We start from the raw sequence: 22278 nt of genomic DNA, 5'->3' as shown, positions 1-22278 counted from the left end.
TGAGAATCCTTGAGGCAATTTATATTCTCTTCATTCAGACCTCATCAGCCACCGCTCTATGGAAAAATACCCAAAAAACCCCATAGATAATAGGTGTGGAAATGACCCCACAGAAATGTGCATTGGTTTGCCCTTTCTCATATGAGAGGTCAGGAATAGGTATAATGGAAGGAAAAAAAAAAAAAAAAAGAACAAGGTAAGTCAGGTAGTTGAATCTGTTACAAGGATCTATCTAGATTTAAATCACAAAAGAGAATAAAAATGTTCAAAACAGCCATAAATCTGTATCCTTATGCTTCCTTGGAGATGTGGTTATGGCTCTCATTTCTCCCCTTGTTTGAGAGAAGGAAGATTGGAGTCAATAGAGCCATTATTTAAGGCAAGGATTGGGTGGTGAATAAGCATGGGGTTGGTAGTTCTGAGCCTCACTAATGCCCTACAGTCCCTTTCTCCGCTCGGTCCCCAGGCTGAAGCTACTCCAAGCAAGGCCACACGGTGTGCTAATACCCCCTAGTACCACATTCTGTGGATTGTTGGCTCTGTATTCTCTGCCCGAGGCAGGCAGCCACTTGATACTGTTGTAGGCACCAGGATATTGAAATTTAGAAGCTCATGGTTGCTGATACATTCATTTTGGGGGGGGGGGGGGTTGATAGTCTTCCTGTTTTATTTATTTATTTGACTATAAATGAGATAACATTACCTTGGGTCTAAATGATATCCACAAGTATTTATTGATTTGAATTAGTAACTGACCAATAGCATTTGTGTTTGTATTAAATTTGGGGACCCTCTATTTTCAAACGCAAGTTCTGTCGGGAGTTTGAGGTCTCCTTTTCCTTTGTGGACCAGTGCAAATTCATTTCTTGGGCCTTCTCTTTATGTTTTGGAGCATAACATATTAAGCCTTCTATTAGAGGATTGCCACTCAGGATGGTGTCCTTGTATGATGTTAATTAACTACTAAGACATACAACTTGAAAAACAATATTCTTGGATACAAACACAAAAAAGATGTTAGATCGTGGTTTTTTTTTTCCCTTACAGCACCTGTTTCTACTTTTTGGAATAATAAGAATGATTTCACGGATATGGAAACCTATTCTTTTAAAAATTAAGTTTTCGCTTGCATGTATATTTATGTTTTCTGCTTTTGTAGTTGCTGATTTGCCAGTATTGTCAGAAGTGAAGCAAATGTTTATTGTCTTGGGCGTCCTTCTAATTAACAAGCAATTTTGACATCAAATGAAGGACCTAATATGTTTCGAGTCTAACTTAAGATGAAGAACAACTAGAAGAGTGACAAGATATTAGATATTAAATAATTTTCAGAAAATGAAACTTTTTTTTCTCTTGTAGTGAGAGATTTTTCTTGAGGCTGAATAGAAATGGACTTCCCAAAGCCCCAGATAAACCAGAACGACATTGCTCTCTCTTTGTGGTAGGTGGATCTTATTTCATCTATAGGCGAATTCTTCCAATTGTACTTTATATTTAAAGGGAATGAAGTATTGTGAGAGAACACAGTGACTTTGCTTAAACTTTGTAAATAACACACGAAATACGGTAGTGCCCCAAACTCTGAATATTACCCTTCATAGACACACCTCTCTTCCTTTGGTGTACGTTAGAGCCTGTTACGCTCCGCACAGCGTATGGTATTTAGAATGTACTAAATGTTTAAAGAATCAGTGAGTGAGAGATTAAAATAAGAATGGGTTTTTTTTTTAAAGTATTATTTGACATCAGTAGACTTAGAGTGTTAAGTTGATTGGAGTGGTATTTTTAGAACAGGATTTGAATTATATACCTCTGCTACAAAATTCCATTAGGAGTGTCTACATTATCTTTGTCTTCTGTTATTTGTGGAAATAATGTGCTTTGACCTTTAATGCTTCTATATAAATTATGAGTTTTAAAATAATCATGCTTTTTTTTTCTCTTTGCTTTTTTTTCTTTTCATAGGATCTGGGTAGCAGCGAGCTAAGAAGAGACATCTATATCACTGTGCACATTATCCGAATTGGTAAGTTCAACATTTGTCAGTGTGATAGGAGCACAGCAGGGGGAAGAAATGCTGAAAGGTCTCTGTGTTGTGATTTCTTTGCTATCTGGATCAGAAAGAAGTGAAAGCCAGTTTGGAATCCCAGAAACACCGCATTTGGAAATTTTTCTCTTGCCTCTCCAAACCCACCACCAACCTCCCCATGCATCACAAATAGACTTTTTTCTTTCCATAGAAGTCACGAGGTAGTCTGTTGTGCTTCTTTTTGTTTTATTGGACTCCCTAAACAGATTTGATTCAAAATTTGGCATTTGTCTTTTTAAATTCTAATTTCTGTTAACAGCATAAATTACTTTTAGAATCTGGATTTCCTACAAGTTTTTGAAAATTTTATACTAATTGACATGTTCCAAAGTGCAGGGTGCTACAGAGCATTATTGCAAAAAGTGCTACAACTTAAAAAAAAAAAAAGTGCTATAACTAAAGACTAAAGGGCTATGGAACACTGAATGCTATGTATTTTTTTCCACTTTTATAATATCATCAGCTCATTAAAGGGTCTGAGAAGTCCTACCGGGAAATATTAAAATGCCTCTCTAACTTGGTTGGCCCTAGCTTTCTCCAAATTTGATCTGACCATGGAAACATTTATATAAAGTAACATTTATTAATATCTTGCAGAGCACACTTTGGGTGTTCTACACGGAGCTTGCACAACAGAGCCAGAATGTGTTCACTTGTTTTTACCCATAAAATACCTCCAAAAGCGGGTATTTAATGGCAGAGGAACTAGGTAAAATGAGGAATGGTAAAGCCTACACAGTTTTTGTATTAAAGCTAACCAGCTAATACTGGAAACTGGTTCCCACTTCTTCACTACCTGTACTGCATCATTTGCTTAGGAATGCTTCTGCAGGATAGTAATATATTGCCAGGCAATCCTGCATAGTGATCTTTATTTTTATAGTCTTGTATCTTATGCATCTGATAAGTGCACCGTGCATCGAGAGACTATAAAACATGTTACTATCCTAACATAGATTTTCTATACATTTTTCTCATAAAAGTCAGTTCTGGGGACCTGTTTTCATTTTATGCTATTTTTTTTATTTGAGGGACAGTTGAAATAAAAAAAATTAAACATTTTTGTGTTAGTTTTCTTTTTATAAGTGAGTATATGCAGAAAAAATCAGAAAGAATCCTTAAAAAGGTTGGAATGCATGCTACCGTGTATTTATAAGATGAAGCTTTTGTGTTCCCAGGATGGCAGGGGTACAGTTCGTCAAGTAATTCTTTGTGTGTGTGTTTTTTTAATTCAAATTTGTAATGCCAATTGTTAATGTAAAATGTGGCTTTGGATACCTTCCTGTAAACGTTGCATTTGAATATAATCTTCTATAGTATCGAGAGAAAAAGTATATTACTTTTGCTTTCAGAACTTTTTAAAAGGTAGTTGCAGGTCTTTGGTGGTAGTAGCCCATGTGGCAGCGGGGCCCTGGGCCCTGCTCACCTGTGGCCCAGGTGGCTCTACTGCTGAGGAAGCTGCTTTCGTGTTACCAGTCATAGGGCTGCCTTTCAAATACATGGTCCTGGATTAGCGATTGCATTCTTTATTAAGATTTTTATGATCATTAATGAATGTTGAATCAGACATTACCTGTACCCCCTGCCCACCCACCCACCGAGTTTTGGTCAAATTAATCCTTCCCTGAGATTACCGCCAAAACTGCCTGATGGTTGGTCACATTTACTGGTTTGACATTTTGAGACTGACAAGAAATAAGATTGAAGGTAAGAAACGCTAAGAAAGGGCAAGACTTCATCTGCTGCAATGAAATTAAGGAGTGGAAGATTCTTGTCTATCAGGGGCAGATACTTCTTACTTTTTCTGGAGTGTTGCTTTAGTAAGAAAAGGGCAAGCTGACCCTCACCGATTGCAGAAAACAGGAGCAGTGGCACCTTGCCCCACAATCTAAGCCTGGATCTTTGATTGGTTAGAAGAGGAGGAGAAAAAAAGAAATAAATAGTTCCATATCCTCATAGCCATCCTGCTAAAGGTTTTCCCACCTCAGTGTTTCTCCTTTTGGCTTTTAGCTGGTTGCTGAAACTATTTACTAAATACAGCTAGATATTTTTACCTTCCCCACGCCTACCTTCCTTTCTGCTTAGAGAATTTTCCTAGAAATCTGACCAGAACCGTGAACTTTTATTAATTCTAGAGTTGGGAACGCCAGGGCTGGCATCATACAGTCTTTTCAGTACAGGACTTAGACCAAAGTTTTGGTGTTCAAAGAGGTGATGCCTGCAGAGCCAGGAAAGAAAACTTGAAATTGAAGGTCTGAGGACCTGAGTGCTGCAGAGGCTCAGGAGTGATGCTGACCTGCAGTTAGAGGGAGGGATCAAAACCTCCCTGCAGTCTCCTCTGGTTGTGAGGATGGCCTCCTGCATCCCCTGTACTTGGCTGTCCTCCCCAGGCTCCTGCAGGGTTTTCTTTCATGCAGTTCTAACCAAAAGGGGCCAAAAAATTGGGATGATAGCCTTGCCCTGCATAAACTTCTAGGAATTTAGAGCTAGGAGAATCCATGGGAATAATCATGGTGAGAGTTTCAGGGTTTTCTTGTTTTTTAGTACTGAATTTCTTGTGTGATGTTAAAGGACTTTGAAATACTCCACTCAGAAATCTTCTAATCACTTAGTTGTCTTGCATTTGCAAGGGAATGATCAAGAAGGAAAAATAAATCATGATATTTGTAAAGATTGGAGAATATGCTTCATCCTAATCCAATCTGTAATAGTATTCAAAACAGAGATGACCTAGAATTTTTTTCCCATTTAATAAGTCATTAGAGTTTTAAGATTGTCAGGTTTGTGAATAAACGTATGATTTGTTGATAAATTCAAGTATGACATGTAAAGTATATGATTTTCCAGTGTAATTTATATTAAAACATGGATTGAAATTTAGCCACACGTTACAGCATCAGGTCATGAAACATGTTTCCTTGAATTTCGCACCTCTACAAAGCAACTGGCATGTTTTTTAGTTTTGATTCTAGCTGATAAAATGAGAAATTTTCATGCTGTTTGTAACCATTTCCCTAAAAATGATGCATTGCCATGGTAGTTTTACTTTATTACTGATGAATGGAAGCCAAATTGGATATTGCCATCCTCCCCCACCCCCTTTTATTTTTACACTGTTTAACATTGGATTGGGGAAGTGCTTAAGTCCTCTAGATGTGCTATGGGAGAATTTTGCTCAGATGGAAAACAATTTATGTATCTGTTGCCAAGCATCTGGAAACAGATTTGCATATTTTTTTTCATTATTTTTCCTCACATTAACTTGTTATATTTCAGCTTCAGTATACTTTCTGCTTCCTGTCTTCACAATAATCCACTGGTAAATATAATAATAAATTACAACAGTATCTCAATAATACTTAAAAATATATAACAAGTTGAAACTATATGAGAGTGAAAAGCATCCCAGGAGATTTCAGCCATTGGCTGAGTTATAATCAGCCTGAGCCCTGGGTCAGGAAAGGGGCATGCATGCTCATTTGATCGTCTGTGCTTACTTGTTCTACTTTCAGGAAGTCTCAAACTGCTTCCTTTCAAAGGTATAATGTTTGAAATAGTTCTTTAAATATGGAAATTTTTAAAAAATAGAAAAATGAAACAGGCACCATTTTTGCATTTCTTAAGTCGAACCTTCTGGGTTACCTTGGTGAATCCTTGGGAGAGGGTTCCCAAACCTGGGATCAGCTCCAGTCTCCATGTTTCACTGGTGACAGCTGGAGCCCAGAGATTCATCTATAAGCCCAAGGTCACCCAGCTAGGTGCTTAGAAAGGAGAATCAAGAACTGAAGTAACATCTTCTGTGCCCTTTTACTTGCCCAGTTACATTTACTATGACCTCTGTATTTGTTTAAGGGGCACCAGTCAAATGGCCCCATGCATGGGCCATCTTTGCTTTTCAATTGAACAGGTCGAATGGGAGCTGGAGAGAAAAAGAATGCCTGTAGTGTCCAGTACCGGCGACCCTTTGGCTGTGCAGTTCTGAGCATTGCTGACCTGCTGACAGGCGAGACAAAAGATGACCTCATCCTGAAAGTGTACATGTAAGAAGCACACACACCACGGCAGGGGCTGGGGCGGGTGCAGAGGCCCATGTGGACCCTCCGTGGTGAACGCTACTCCAAGGAGGGTGATGGAAGAGCAGGGAACGATTGGGTTTATGAGCCACTCCCCCAAAACTCAATCTGGAGACTCAACTACAAGTGAGCCCACAAACCACCATTCACCAATCAGAGGAGTTCTGAAATTAAGAACCCAAGAGTATAAACAGACTAGCAGTTGGGTGGACCATCTACTTCACAGAGTACCTTCTCTGAATTAAAAACCTAACCTGTCTTTACCTCCAGAGAGTTCATTTGTTCTTGGAAAATGGAAATAGTTTTTAACATAACCTAATTAGAATTAGGAACAAAAAGCCCAGGTAGGGGAATTCCCTTCTATTTCCTATAATATTAGTTGGCTAGGTCTGCCCAGCAAAGTCCCACAAAGAGAGAGGCTGAAGCAGCAAAAGTGGATTGTCTCAGTCCTGGAGGCTGCAAGTCCTAGGTCAGGGTGATGGCTAGGTTGAGGCTTCTGAGGGCTGGGAGGGACAGTCTGTCCCTCTCTTCTGGTTTCTGGTGGTTGTTGGCAGCCTTTGGTGTTCTGTGACCTTTAAATGCACTACCCAGCCCCTGCCTTCGTCTCTGTGTCCACATCTCCCCTTGTTTAAGGGCATAGTTATATTAGGTTGGGGCCCTACCTCAGTGACCTAATTTTAACTTGATTACTTCTGTAAAGGCCCAGTGTCCAAATAAAGTCACATTCTGAGGTACTAAGGTTTTGGACTTCATGATTCTCTCTTTAAGGGGACACATAGTTCAACTCATAGCACTCCACTAAGAAAATCACTTAATGTATTCTAAATCTTAAATTAGGTGATTTTTTAAAATGCACATGGCTTCAGGTCACCCCACCCTGAGCATCTCTCCACAGGTTTGGAAATTGAGAGTTGACATACAGTGGTGTCCCCACCCTGGGGTGAGGGAGTTGGGTAGGGGGGTGGGATGGGTTTTCCTCATTCCTGATTTGAGGACCATACTTCTGGTCACCTCCATGAGTGAGTGTGCTCTAGTTTCGTTTCTGTTTGTGGAGCTGATATACCCAATGGATGCCAATAGTTTTCCTATGTTGGCTTAATATAAGCAGCCTGTAGGACATAGACTTCAAATTGCTTTTGACCACTGCTGGAGGGTTTCATGGATTTATCCAATTCTCCATCCAGTGCCCCCAGGACCTGTGCCACACATTTGCTAATTAGTTGACAGAGATTTGTCTATAGCCTGTGGTTTAGGACCACAAACTTTATCTCTCTTTTTTTTTTTTTAATTTTATCTCTTTTAAGAGGAATAAAATCTGTGACCTTGATATTAAACTTGAAAACTTTGGGTGAAACTAGTGGGTAGAAAACTCATGACTTTTTTATCATGTGGCAGACCTCAATTTCCATGACAATCCTCTTCCCACATTCTGGTGATCATAAAATATAATGTATTTGAAATAATTCTGGCGAGAATGGCCCCTATTTAATATGTGCTTACTATGTTCAAGGAACTGTTAGGCATTTTCCATGTGTCATGTCACTTTATCTTCATGACATACACATAAAGCAGATGCTATTGCCTCTGGTTTCCATGTAAGGGGACAGAGAGGCTGGATAATGCTCCAAAATCACTTGGCTAATCAGAACAGGAACCAGATGTGAAATCAGGAATATCTGACTCCAGAACGCAAGCTGTCATGTACCAGGTCCCATGCTCTCGGGTGTTATTTGACACCACTGTCTAGTGATGTGATAATGATGCTGTTGTGTAGCATTGCTTTTTAAGAAAACTGGAATTCCTTAGAAACCCAGTCTCATCCTTTCTTAGAGTAGTCTTTCCAGGTGTGGCTAGCAAGCACTATATTTATCTTGCCACTGGGAAAACAGGACCAACAGTTGCATGCATCACCCTTGGCTATGCAACCTGCTGAAAAAGACCCATGAATTCCAGCTCTGCCTATGGGAGACACTCACTCTCATAAAAATAAATTGTATTTCTCTTTGTGGTTGTCACTATCTGTTTTTTTATAAGCATCAAATAAGGCTTTCGATTATTCTTGTTGGAAGAGAGATCCCCTTGAAAATGCCAGTTCAGCAAATTATGAATGTGTTTCAGGAGGAATGCTAGCCAATCAAAACAGTCACTGTAGATGAAACAGAAAGTGTGATTTTAGTAAAACATTTTAAGGAAGTGCCTGTTAGAAACAATTTGGAAGAAATTTCTATTTGTTAATATGACTGAATCCCTCACCCATCTGGGACTCAAATACGGAACAGTAACAAATACCTCATCTGAGCCCGGAAGATATTTCAGTCACACCTTTGAGCTTTGATTTTACGTAGAGTTTTGTAGGTTAAAAGCATGAATCCGGGAGTCCGTTCACTAATAGGAAGTCTCTTCCTTCCCCGCCTGAGCTGAAATAAGAAAACTAGAGGCTGAATATACTAAATTGCAATTTGGTATCCTGCAGCTGGATGGTGGGATGGTTTCATTTCATCTTAATTTCTCAGCCTTCCAAGATGCCGTATTCTGTTTGGTGCCCTACTGTTGAGTAGCTCAGAAATGCCCTCCATCATGTACATCTGGAAAAGCCTATGGTGATGAAATTAAGTATGTAATCGAACTGTGAACTCTCAGCCACAGACAAGGAACTTACCGTGGAATGCTTTGACTGATATGTATAGAAGCTTGATATTCACGGCCCTTAGGAAAGGAGCATTTGTGGCTAATAGAAGTAGTGATTTACATAGTCAGATGAGGGAGGCTGTCCCCGCTAACTGAGGCAGTCATGGCAGTAAGGAAGGATAACCAGCCTCAATATTTAGGGGCCATTAGGAGTTGCCAGTCAGAGGGACTTCCATCCATTCATTGATGCAGCTCATTAATTTTTCAGCACCCTTGGTATTCAGAGTCCCAAGGGGGACACATGTCCTAGATCCATTCCTCAAGAAACCTTAAAAGTTTCCTGGGTGAACTACAGCATGTAAAACAAAGATGACATGAGCTAGCAAGTGACAAGAGCTAAAAGAGCAAGATACAGATGGCTATGACAGTAAGAAGATGGAAAGATGCCTTTTAACCAGTAGAGGAAAAGCTGGGGAGCTTTGCTTAACTTTTCAGTGCAAGGGTAATTTTTTTTAAAAAAGATTTATTTATTTATTCATGAGAGACACACATGGAGAGAGAGAGAGAGAGGCAGAGACATAGGCAGAGGGAGAGGCAGGCTCTTCACAGGGAGCCCGATGCGGGACTCGATCCCAGATCCCGGGATCACAACCTGAGCAGAAGGTAGCCATCCAACTGCTGAGCCACCCAGGTGTCCAAAGGGTAATTTTTAATTACCCTCTTTCAAGTAGTGTTAACCTCAGTTGCATTTTGCTTGCTTTGTTGCATTCTGATGCTAGCCCAACTTGGTCATGTTGTTGTAGGCAGAGACCCACTAATGAGAACTAATTCATGGAGCATTTACTATATGTCAGGTGTTATCCTAAGCCCAGAATCATCTTAAACCCAAGCTTATTTAATTGTAGTATATTAACCCCATTTCACAAATGAGGAAATCAAGGCACAAGGAGGGTAAATAACTTGCCCAAAGAACGTAATTTAGTTATTGGTGAGGGTTCAGATCCAGGGAGTAGCACATTTCATCTGCACTGCCTTTCACTGTGTGCATTAGTTCTCTGAGATTTTGAGGCGAGGGGGACTCTCATAAATTGTTCATTCCTCACAGCCACTCCTCGCATGAAGTAGGTGGTCATGCATTTACCAGATATGGGCATCCTGCTCATCCTGGGGCAATTATGCTATCACTGACCAGTTTGGGGGAGTTCCCAAGGAGATTTAAGGGCGTACATTCTGATGGTTATTCCAAACAGAACAGGTGTGCTACTAAGGCCATTGTTTGATCTCATCCATTATGGAAGCTTAACCGAGTGTCAATGTCTTCATAGGTGTAACACAGAGAGTGAGTGGTACCAAATCCACGAGAACATCATCAAAAAACTGAATGCACGTTACAATCTGACAGGCTCCAACGCAGGTGAGTGTGTGGGACTGGCTGACTCTCCCTCCGCTTTTCATTTCAGGCCTTTTATTTTATGTATCTGTGTAAGAAGGAGATGAACCATGCTTTGTTTTTCTCTGCATTCACTTTGTAACTTTAAAAACGTACAGTCAACAATCTGGTACGTCTCCCTGTGCTAAGATGGGCTTATAGCTATAACTCTATTTAAAGTAGCTCTATTTAATGTATTCTGTTCTGGTTTGAAACAAGGCAGAGTATGTGGATTTGTTCAGTAATACCAAGTGGTGAGGCCTCTGAGTTGTTACCAGTCACTAAAACCCAAATGACAAATATGCTTGGGTTCTTGACTGCGGTGTGGAATAGGGTTGATGGACGGAAGTTAGGTCCAAGAAAGACATGCTTCCCTGCCTATAGCTGGGAGCAGAACAACGTACTGGAGAGCAAACATACAGGTTCGTGTGTTGAAATCGGCTAGGGAGACAAATGTGTTGACTGCAGTTTCACGTACAGAAAAATGTATGCACGCGTAGTAAGAGGGGGAACTGAAATACAGAGCGTTACAAGTTCTATATGATACGTGGTACATATTCTTAACCTGGAAACTTCATAGATACTGCATCATACAGCATATATAGTGACATTTTTACGTTTGGTCAGTGGACAAAAACTAGGTGAATATTCTTAGCTCCCTGTCCCCCGCCCCCCTTCAAATCCAAGTTGAAGCAAAACAGATTGTGTAGCTGTGTGGTTTCATTGACATAAGAAAAAACTTGACATTAAGTCATCTATTAGAACTGAATGCATTATTTTTTAAGACTGGTTTTCAAAGTAACTTGAGTATAGATATTTATGCCCTTGTCCAACCTTCCTGGTAATCTAGAACAAGAATCTGAGCTCAAACCACCTTTTTTTCAGACCCGTACACATCTTATTAGGCCACACCGACCCACAAAGAAAAAGTAACCATAGACAGAAACTTTCTGCTTCAGTGAGAGTCCTAAGCATCAGCAGGTCACACATGTGGCAGCATTCAGGTTGTTATGAGTGGTGAGATCACCCTCTCCTCCCTTTCCCAAGAGTTGGGGAGGTAACTTGAGTTTGACCTAATTCACACAAAGTCCTCCATCTACCGGCTAAATAAACAAAGAAACTTGGAGCAGTAGAAGGCAGAGTCCCTAAAGGGTCGGGAAGAGATGGTAGTAGTAGTATACAAGGTGAAGCGATGATAAGATACTTTAGAATCTGGTATGTGTATTTGTCTTCACCTTTTCTGGTAAAGAATTATAACACTAGTTGTGTGCAGACCACATGATTTATTTTAAATGTACGCCTGGTAAGATGGCAAAGATACCACTTTTTAAAAACTAATCATGCCAAATTCATTGGCAGACTTCTAGGCAAAACCCTGGTTAGTTTTGTTCTAAACCTTCTGGGGTTTCATGAAACCACTGACTGTTTTTTATCATTAATTACCCTCTAAACCTGTGCTGTCCAGTTCATTGGGCAGTATCTACATGTGGCTTTTGAGCACTAGATACAAGGCTTACAGCACTGGGATTGAGGTGTGCTGTGATTATAAAATATGTACTGGGTTTTGAAAACATGGTACTTTAAAAAAATGTAAAATATCCCATTAATAACTTTTATATTGATTACATGTTAAAAGATAACATTGTGGAGATAATGGGTTAAAATACATCACTAAAATTAATTTTGTTTCCTTTTACTTTTTAGCATGGCTACTAGAAAATTTTTAATTTCACTGGTGGCTCCAATTGTATCCCTATTAGATAGTGCTGCCCTGGACTTAAAGATTTTTTTCAGGGACGCCTGGGTGGCTCAATCAGTTAAGCATTCAACCTTTGATTTTGTCTCAGGTCATGATCTCAGAGTCATGAGATCAAGCCCCACGTTGGGCTTCTCACTCAGCGGCAAGTTGGCTTGAGATTCTCTATCTCTCTGGCCCTGCTTCTCCACATTTGCTCACACTCGCACAGGATCTCTCTAGCGCTCGCTCTCTCTCTCAAATAAATAAATAAATAAATCTTAAAAAAAATTTTTTTTCAGTTCTTTCCATGCCTCTTCAGGATTCCTACTACTCCTAATTTGCCTGCATTTGCCTCCTCTATGAATAAACAAATCCCTGACCTTGTGATTTTTTTTTCCCATGGATTACCTTCTCTCACTACCATCACAGATGTATTCTTGCCTAAGCAGTGTGTGTTGGCCTGCCCCAGTAGATTTTTTTTTCCCCAACTCCTTATTGACTCCAAAGCCTTTCCTCTTCCACTATGCTTCATGCAGAACAAAATTCCTCTGTTCTTGGATTGTTTGCGCATATCGTTGTCCAGACTCTGATGTGATTCCCAGTTGCCTCTTGAATCATGGTGGAGTTCTCAATGATGCGCTTTGATTTATGCCTCCAGATAGATTCCTAACATCACTGATTCTATATCCTGTGAGGTCAGAGTTCCAGTAATGCCAAATTGCACATTTCTCTCTGCTTATAGATGAGAGTCATCTTAAAGAGAGGATAGCCTTGGGATGCCTGGGTGGCTCAGCAGTTGAGTGTCTGCCTTCCGCTCAGGGTATGATCCCGGGGTCCGAGATCAAGTCCCATGCAGGGAGCCTGCTCCTCCCTCTGCCTGTGTCTCTGCCTCTCTCTCTGTCTGTGTCTCTCAGGAATAAATAAATAAATCTTAAAACAAACAAACAAACAACAGATAGCCTCTAAGAACTTTGCCTGAGGAAGTAGGATGTCCTAAGTTTGAATTACCGTTTTACTGGGATAATAATAATATCATCTTCTAAGGATTATCAGGGAGAAAGCATCTGCAAAGTGTGTTGGATTATTGATAGGTTAGATCATTGAACGGGCCTTCCTACTTTGTTTCTTTCATCTTGTCTCTGCTGATTTAATTGCTAAGATCCCTCCCTTCTTTGAAATTTAATTGTTGTCCTTGTGATTATGCAGATTAACTCTGAAGGAGGGCAGCACAATTTATTTCCTTGGTAGTTCCTGGAGCTTAGACATGCCCTTCTATTCCATGTGATCTGTCAATCTTATTGACCTACGGACCATTTATCCTTGCTCCGGAGTGAGACTACCAGTTAGTGACATATAAACCACCATATTCCCTGAGTGTTCCCTTTTCTGTTTACAACCATCATACTGAAATGAAAAACTATTTGCTGCATCTTTGGAAAGAGTGAAAGGAACCATTGTACTGTAGAGCCCTGAATGAAAGGTTTTGCCTTTAGCAGAATCCATCCTCCTCCATTTTGTTGCCTACTGTGATACTTTGATGCTGAGGCAGCCAGATTTATGTGCTTTATACTTGGCTTCTGCTGCAGAGCCCCATCTATTCCTGTTCTAATGGCCACTCCTCTCCATTCTTCTCCTTTTAAGCCTGAGCCTCAGCCAGCTGCCCACAGCCAACATCTGTCTGCCTTCCACTCTTCTGGTCTCTCCACTGAAATTTCTACCCTTCAGTCTTGGTGGATCACTCTCCTTCTTGTAGAAAACAGTTATAAGAACAGAAGAGAAATAGGAGTTGTTTGGCTTTATTATTGAAAGGGAGACCCTTAATGACTTACTTAAAAATAGTGGGGGAAGCAGGGTGCCTGGCTGGCTTAGTTAGAAGAACATGTGACTCTTGAGGTTGTGAGTTCGAGCCCCACTTTGGGTGTAGAGGTTACTTAAAATCCTTAGAAACAAAAAGTGGGGGAGACAAGGGTACACAAAATTGAAGTTGGAAATTGGGATACCTAATGTTCAAACTATCACAGTGATTAGATCTGTTGACTTACATAGTTTTCTCCTTGAACCACGGGATTGTTGATTAAATGGAAGCAGTGTGGTCAGATGTCTTCAAGAAAATTGAGTTCATTCAGTAAAGTATTGTTTTTTTCCTGCTTTCCTCCCACTATTCCTTGGTCATTGATACTAAAAAAGAAAAAAAAAAAAAAAAAAGAACTTTGAAATCAGTTTTCGGAACAAATTCTACCAACAAATTTCCAGGCCCTTTATGCTTCATTGATGTCTTCCTATCTCTTGGAGTTGTAATCTTGTCTGTTAAATAGTTAAAGGGATTTGTCTAGTTAACTGGGTTTTTTTACCCCCTAACTAAGACTTATGTTGCAAAGGCACATTAACCACTATCTTTGAGTTTAGAAGCTGGGAGAAAATTGCAAGTGATCCATTTATCTTTTAAAGATGAAGAAAAAAATAATTGAATTAACATATCTCTCTCTGGTTGGATTTAGTTAGGCTGAATAATTTGAAATTTTTGTGCTCTGTGGGAATTTTAAAATCCAAAAGTAATATTGTAAGAATTTGAAATTCTAAAAATATTCATGAAATGAGCCTGGTTTAGGTTTGTTGAGCAAATGGTTATTATAAATGTCACCTCCAATAGGCATTAGCAATTGAAATGCTAGGAATGTGTACTAAGACTGAGCCAGTGTGATTTACTGAAGCAAATTCAGTTCTGTGACTTGAAGTAAATTGTGTAAGAATCATTGGCTCTGGTTCAGTATGTCCTGAGAGAAACTTCAAAATCTTTTCATATTATCTGTATATTTATGAAATCCTATTTCCTGCAGTTTACACATGTAGTTTCCAGCTAGAAGAAATCATATCAACTAATTAGGTCAATTTCTGCACTTTTTTTTTTTTTTTTTTTTTTTTTTTTGCCTTAGCAAGATGAGTTGCATTCCTGCCAACTATGCATTTTAACCCCCACAAAAGATTGAGGAATTACCTAGATGAGGAACTCATGAGTGCAGGAAGAACAGTTTAACTCTATGCAGGAAGTGAGTAGTGTTCTTTCTTTGGCTGAAGTAAAAGGAGGGTTTTGATCATTATATTGCATTTTGGGGTTGAGTAACCTACCTTTATAGAGCAGTGTGGTTATTTAATTCATTGTTATTGAACTGCTAGAATTCTTGAGGATTGTATCAATGCTCCTGATTTTTGGGCATGGCATTTAGAAACTTTGCTTTCTAATATTGTTAAAAGAAGCTGGTACTTATTGGCACCATCTGTTGGCTGAAAATGTGGGATGTGACCTTTTTGCTCGCTTTAGAAATTACCTAATTATTAAACCATGCTCTCTCTTTTATTCTTTTAGAGATTTTTAGTTTCAACTAAATTTACTTCCGGAAAAGTTGCATGAGTAGTACAAAGAATTCCTAGTTTCTCAAAGGTTAACATTTTACTACTTTTGCTGTATCCTTCTCTACTTCATACTCACTCAATCTCTTTCTCCTATAATTTATAATTTAGCATCACTGAATTAGTATAATTCTTAAGATTGGCTCAGTGCTCCTAATGTTTAAACGTGTGTGTACAATACGTATAATACATACACAACACAAATACTTTTCCCCCCAGAACTGTTTGAGAACAAAATGCAGGCATGATTCCTCTATACTTCTGTTTACTCCAAGACATGACAACATAACCAAAGTACATTGATAAAAATCAGGAAATTAACATACGCGTATTTCGACAGTTTTCTCAGTGTCCTTTATAATTAAAGAGACCCAGGCTGTATCACATGCAGTTGTAATATCTTTTCAGTTTCCTTTAATCTAAACCATTCTCCTTTAATTACAGTGAACAAAAAAGAGTTCAAAATATGTATTATATGTATAAAGTATTTTTATAGCTTCATGAAATATACAAAAAACAAATCATAAACTAAAAAAGTAGTGATTAGAGCTTGATTTTATTCTCCAAATTACTTATATTTTGCTAATTTAGTCACTAGTAAAACTGTTTGGAAGATTTGCTATATAGAAAAACTTTGCATTTTATAAAAGCAAGTGTTTGAATAAACTAATCAGATGTTAAATTATACTCATATATGATATGTTCTGTGTACATTTTTAAAAAATCGTTTTCATCCAGGGGCTTACAACCTGCTTCATGTTTTGGAAAAATTACAAATCAATAATAATGATGATTATTATATACCTGTAACAAACAAACAAAACCCTTTTGAACCTTGACAGAACCCTCATGTACACCATTGAAATGTTGATATCCAAAATCATAACAAGGAAGGAAATTTTAAGATGAAAATTCTCCTCTGTTAAGAAGGAAATGTGAATTTCCTCTGAATGGTCTCATCCACTCCTATAATTACAGCTTCCACTGCATGCCAGCACATGCCCTCTCCATCCCTCATTTCTGGTCAGTAAATTTCTTTTCTGGTTACGACTCAATGAAAATAAACAATTGCAGATGTCTCTTCTGTTTTTTAGTTTGACGTTCCATAACTCGTTATGTATTACTTCAGTCTTATTTGGGCTATAACCCTTAGCCATGGGCTAACCACTTCTTTAAAGAAAGCTTTAAAGTTTTTTCTAAGACTTTGAAATAGCAGATCTGTGGACTGGCAGTTATAATTACAAGAATATTTGCACATATTTATCATACCTTTTACATGATAGACCATAGCATCCCAATCAGTAGGGTTACCTGTTCAAAGATCTCAGGAAAATGATCTTCAGAAAGTGAGCCTATAGTCAGACCCTTTGATTATCCTCAGCGGTGTCAAAATCACACCTTCCTGAGTTAAATTTATTTATTTTTATTTCAGTTTATTCACAAACTGAATAATACTGGTTGAAAGTCAAAATAGAGGTGTGACTAGACTATTAAGAAAGGAGAATGATTTTCTTTTACTTTATCTTTCTTTTCTTTTTCTCTTCTTCAATTTTTTTTTTAATGTAAGTTGGCTTTAAAACTACATCTGAAAGAAGAGATACATCCCCAAATTTGAGCATTGGCAACATTAATAATATAGTGTCTGTATTTTCAAGATGACAGTGTTAAAGGACACTTGTCCTTTGGATAATTTGGTCCTGCTGGGCAGAGGATTTAAGCAACTAGGCCCCTCTACCATGTACTTAACAATTCAGTGGGCTTCTAGTACTGTCATGGCTCTCATTTTATTTCTTTATCTAATCTGACTCATTTTGACACTCTAGTGTCTTTTTAGTGCTTCTGACTTTTGCTCCATTAACTCATTTTCCAACAGTGCTGTTTTACTTGACAGCACTCCTGCTAGACATTTGGCTTCCCTTCTCTCCTCTACTCCAGAGACTATGAGATCCTGTCTCTGACCTCTCTGTGTAAATACTCCCTTAATCCTGCCAGGTTTTTATTGATGCAGCCAGAATCTACTCTTGAAAGTTCTCTTCGGCTTTGAGTTGGACCCACATTAGATACATGCTTTTAGTGTATTTATTTTAAAAGTCAGTTATCTTAAGAATGCCTGGGGGGGTGGGGGTCAGTCGATTGAGTGTCTGACTCTTGATTTTGACTCAGATCATAATCTCAGGGTCGTGAGATTGAGCCCCATGTCAGGCACTGTGCTAGATGTGAAGCCTGCTTAAGACTTTCTCTCTCTCTCTCTGCTCCTGCCCCACTTGCACTCGCATGCTCGTTCTCTCTCTCTCTCAAAAAAAAAAAAAAATAATAATACTAAAAGTTAGTTATCTTACCTTATAGACTCCACATATAATATTCTAGTACTCAAAGCAAAACTCTGTTGATAGGTTTTTGTAAATCAAGCACATAGGAATAAATAGAAGTAAACATTCTTCTTCTGATAACAATGAGGTCCTAAATATTTTAGAAATAAGCAGACTTTACTAAAGATAATTTTATGAAAGAATCTAATAATACCATCTTGTTTTAAAAAGATTTTATTTATTTCAGAGAAAAAGCAAAAAAAAAAAAAAAAAAAAAAAGGAAAGAGAACAAGCACAAAGGGAGAAGCGGACTCCCTGCTGAATAGAAAGCCCAATGTGAGTCTTGATCCCAGGACCCTGAGATCATGATCTGAGCCCAAGGCAGATGTCCAACTGACTGAGTTACCTAGGTGCGCCATAATACCATCTTTTGCAAGTTTTGCTGCTATCTCATTATGTTAGTGATTTTGTACTTCCAAGTTTAGAAGTCCTAGCAATTATGTTTTAGTATGCAAATACTGTGAAGAAATAATGTTTTTAGTGATGGCTGGGTGGCTCAGTCAGTTAAGTGTCCAACTCTTGGTTTTGCCTCAGGCTTGTGCTCAGCAGGGAATCCACTTGAAGATTCTCTCTCTGCACTCCCCCCCACCCCCACTTATGCATCTGTCTCTCTCTCAAATAAATAAATATTTTTTAAAAATTAAGTTTTTTTAGAGTTTTGCTACAGAAGAGCAGCCTGAGGAGCTGCATGGATGCATTCCAAACTGAAACAGCTATAACTGTTAAATATTTGAAAAACATTAAAATCTGAAGATTTTTCTAAGAGCGTACAGCATATAGAGAGAAACTTATTCAAGAGTCATACTAAATCTTAATAGAGAGATTTGGTGACACTTGTGCCAATACCCATTTACTCCTTTCCCCCTGCCTCTGCTCATCATGATGGATGTTCTGCTCCAGGCACATGTGACCAAGAAGATGAGACTCCTTCTCTGAGCTCTCAGTCAAGGGATACCATATCTGGCTGAGAGTTAAAGGCTCCCAGTACCTTTCATCACCCTTAGCTTTGAGTTACAGAGGAGTCTCCCTTCTTCTGCCCAATGCTTAGTCATAGGACAGTGGCTCTACCTGAGATACAGCAAGCCAGGAATATTGGGCATCAGTTGCTCTTGTCCCAGCTTGCTCATTGGATGGAGCTGCCACAAAGAGAGGCACAAAGAGAGGCAACTTAAGAAAACCCAGAGACTACTATCTCAGCCTGATACCTAACCCATGAAGCAGGGGTGTCCCTCTAAAAAATAGACCACTGTACCCACTTCCAACTCTGGAGCAATGGATCAAAGCTTTGGCCCAAGGAGAAGTGGTAGTTCATGAGGAGAGAAAATTAAGAAGCCCTCCTGAAAGGAAATGACTTTATTTAAAACAGAGTATGGAGAAACAAGCCTGTGGGACTTCTTGAGACTGGAGACTTTGGAAAAAGGTTTTTTTAAAAAAAAGAATGAAGAAAAAAAAAAACTGCAGAAAAATATACCATCAAGTGCACCAACATATACAAAATAGGAATACCAGAAGGAATGGAGAGAAAGAAAGGAGTAGAAAAATATTTGGAGACATAGTAGCAGAAAAACTTCCCAAATTTGATGGAAAACATTAATCTGTACATCCAAGCTGCTCAGTGACTTTGAGTATGATAAGTGGGAAGAGATCTGCATCCTAACACATCGTAGCAAAAATGCTAAAAGACAATGACAGAATTTTTGAAAGTAGCAAGAGAAAAATTACTCCTCATACCCAGGAGAACCTAAAGGAAGTTGCTACCTAACTTCTTATACAGTGGAGGTCAGAAGGCAGTGATGACATATTCAAAGTGCTTAATGGTTTTGTTTTTTGTTTTTTTTTTAAAGACAACAACAACAACAACAAAAACCCACCAAAGTGTCAATCAAGAATCTTATATCCAGCAAAACTATCTTTCAAAATTCTAGGAAAAATAAAGACAAGACAAAAAAACAGAATTTTTTGCTAACAAATCTGCTTTGCAGGAAATACTAAAGTTGTTCAGGCTGAAAGCAAGTGACCCAGACCATAATCCAAATCTCCATGAAAAATAACACCACTCAAGGTCAACTATGCATTTATAAAAGACAATATTGATTGCTGTTTCTTCTCCTTTCTTAACTAATCTTCTCAACTCAGTGTACAGCCACATTTTTCTACAGAGTTTCTCAGATCAAGCACTCAAAGAGTCTTTCATGATTCCTTATTTTCCCTCATTCCCCCACATCTCATGTACCAAAAAGAAATGACTTCTTGTATGCCAGTATGTAACTTTTTAAACACTATTTCCCATCTCTGTTGTAACTGTGTCAGCATGGCCTCCATCATTTCCTGCCTTCATACCTGTGCTCATCAGTAATTAATTATGACCTCTGTGATTGCTACTTATTTTCCTGGCTTCCCCTGTGCTGTTAGGAATTTCCCCATCTTCACATGTGTCTATCTGTGCATATTACCTACTTGTATTTATCATGTTTGTCTTTGCCAAATCTCCAGTAATTGAGTCTTGCTCATGATAGACAGATTTGCCTCCAAAGCCACCATAGAATTTCATCTTTCAAATATACAGGAGGTTTGCAAAACTTGGCTTAATCTAGTGGTAAGTGTGCATGACTATTGAAAGGAATAGTCTTTGCATATGGCACATAGGATGTTGAACATTTTTTTGATAGAAGATAATTTGTTGATATTCATGGTAGGGAGGAATAAGAACAGAAACAATGGGCAGCCCCGGTGATTCAGCAGTTTAGCACCGCCTTCAGCCCAGGGTGTAATCCTGGGGACCCAGGATCAAATCTCACATCAGGCTCCCTGCATGGAGCCTGCTTCTCCCTCTGCCTTTGTCTCTGCCTTTCTCTCTCTCTGTCTCTCTTGAATAAATAAATAAAATCTTAAAAAAAAAAAAAACAATGATATTATATAATAATGGTAGCGGCAGTGGTAGTTGTAGTGACAGCAGCCAACATTGTCGAACACCTCCGTTGTGCTAGATATCACCCAAAGTGTTTTATGGAGTTGGTATCATTATTATCTTGATTTTATAGATGTGGAAAACAGAGCACAGAGAAGTTAACATTTGGCAGGGTCTTAACTTGCACACTTAATCACAACATGTATTTATCAAATGTATTTGTCATTTTTTTTTATTTTTGCTTTGCTGTACATTCACAGCTCCATGTTATTTGGTTCAATGGTGGCAAAATGGCTTATCTAGTCTAAAATTAATTTTGCCTGCTACTTATAAGTCATGCTGAGCTTGGCATTTTTTTATATAAAAGTGCAGAATTTCATGAATTTGAAAAGAACCATCTTATGGAGTGAGTTAACTTCAATTCCTGTGAAATTGGAGCTAACAAATAGTCAGCCATGTTTGATTTATCAGATATGAAGCCTTTCTTTCCTGTACTACTGCTCTGTAAGTGTAGCTGCATCATGAAAAATACATTATTTTGTGACAGACTCTAGATTAATTAATGCCTATGCCTTTGTTTAAAATTAGATATCAAATCATTATAATTGGCTCTTAAGCATCTAGGCAGATAAAAATGTTCAGTTTAATGATTGCATCTTTTAATAAAAGGGACAGTTCTCCCTTAGCAATTTCATTTTTGGTACTTAGATTAAGGACCAGGAAAAAGTGCTTGTAAAACATTATTGATTTATTTTGTGAAATTAAAAATCTAACCTAGTTCTTCAGCTTATTGGTTGTCATAAATTCTTGTTTGTCCCCCCCAAAATCTACCCTGAACTTTAAAATTTCCTCAGTCAGTAATTTTTTTATTTCAATATCCTTATCATACATGTAACCCATTCTGCTTTACATTTATTTATGTGTGTGTGTCTTGTAGTCAGTATTAGAATATCAGTTCCTTTGGAGTAGGAACCTTATCAAAAATATCCTTATAGCCCACCTTTCACCTTCCTCTCAAGCTGAAAGTTAGTGCCACACCCAAAATGGGCAGTGTGAATTGCGGCAGGACTAAACTAGTGTACAAATAAAATTCTATTCCTTAAAATTTAATTAAAAAATTTTTATTTGAGTATAGTTGGAATATAGTGTTACATTCATTTAAGGTGTATGGCACATAACATTTTAGAAGTCCCGGCCCCAGAGATAGAAGGTACGGTAAGGACTGACAAGGAATAGAATAGAAATAAAAATACTGCTCTGTGAACAAACAAAATTTATGACACATAAATGACCATTCCTGAAAGGATAGGGCTAATCCTTGGATAATTGAAATGAGTATTTGATGAGTCTCTCCTTTGTGGTGATGAGTAGTTTCCTCATCTTAATACATTATTTCTTGCTTTTCTGATGACTCTTGTACCCACCCTGCTGATTTTTGTCATGGTAATTAAGGGACACCATGAAAGTAGGATCAGGAGTTTCCTTGATTGAAAAATAAGTAGTATTGCAATGGCTCCTTGCGGGTGAGTGCCTGTGGACTCACATTATATCATGTTCTTTCTTTGTTTTATTGAAAGTACACCCGCTCTTGAGTGTTGCATGTTGAGTCTTGTGGGGTTTTTTGTTTTTAATTTCT

The 22278-nt window shown here is 38.4% G+C and overlaps 1 protein-coding gene across 7 annotated transcripts in view; it reads left to right on the top strand.

The window, feature by feature from the left end:
* Nucleotides 1-22278, top strand: part of DOCK4 (dedicator of cytokinesis 4) — a 407219-nt gene that overhangs the window by 226440 nt on the left and 158501 nt on the right. For all 7 annotated transcript variants that reach the window (XM_072764773.1, XM_072764772.1, XM_072764775.1 and 4 more), the window contains exons 9-12: nt 1360-1441; nt 1966-2026; nt 5997-6129; nt 10116-10204. In XM_072764773.1, the coding sequence (XP_072620874.1) occupies nt 1360-1441; nt 1966-2026; nt 5997-6129; nt 10116-10204 (365 nt within the window). The remainder of the gene's footprint in view (nt 1-1359; nt 1442-1965; nt 2027-5996; nt 6130-10115; nt 10205-22278) is intronic.

This window comes from Vulpes vulpes, chromosome 7 (assembly GCF_048418805.1).
Source record: "Vulpes vulpes isolate BD-2025 chromosome 7, VulVul3, whole genome shotgun sequence".
Taxonomy (NCBI): Eukaryota; Metazoa; Chordata; class Mammalia; order Carnivora; family Canidae; genus Vulpes; species Vulpes vulpes.
The sequence above is the reverse complement of the archived record's forward strand: the minus strand, read 5'-3'. Positions and strand labels throughout refer to the sequence as shown.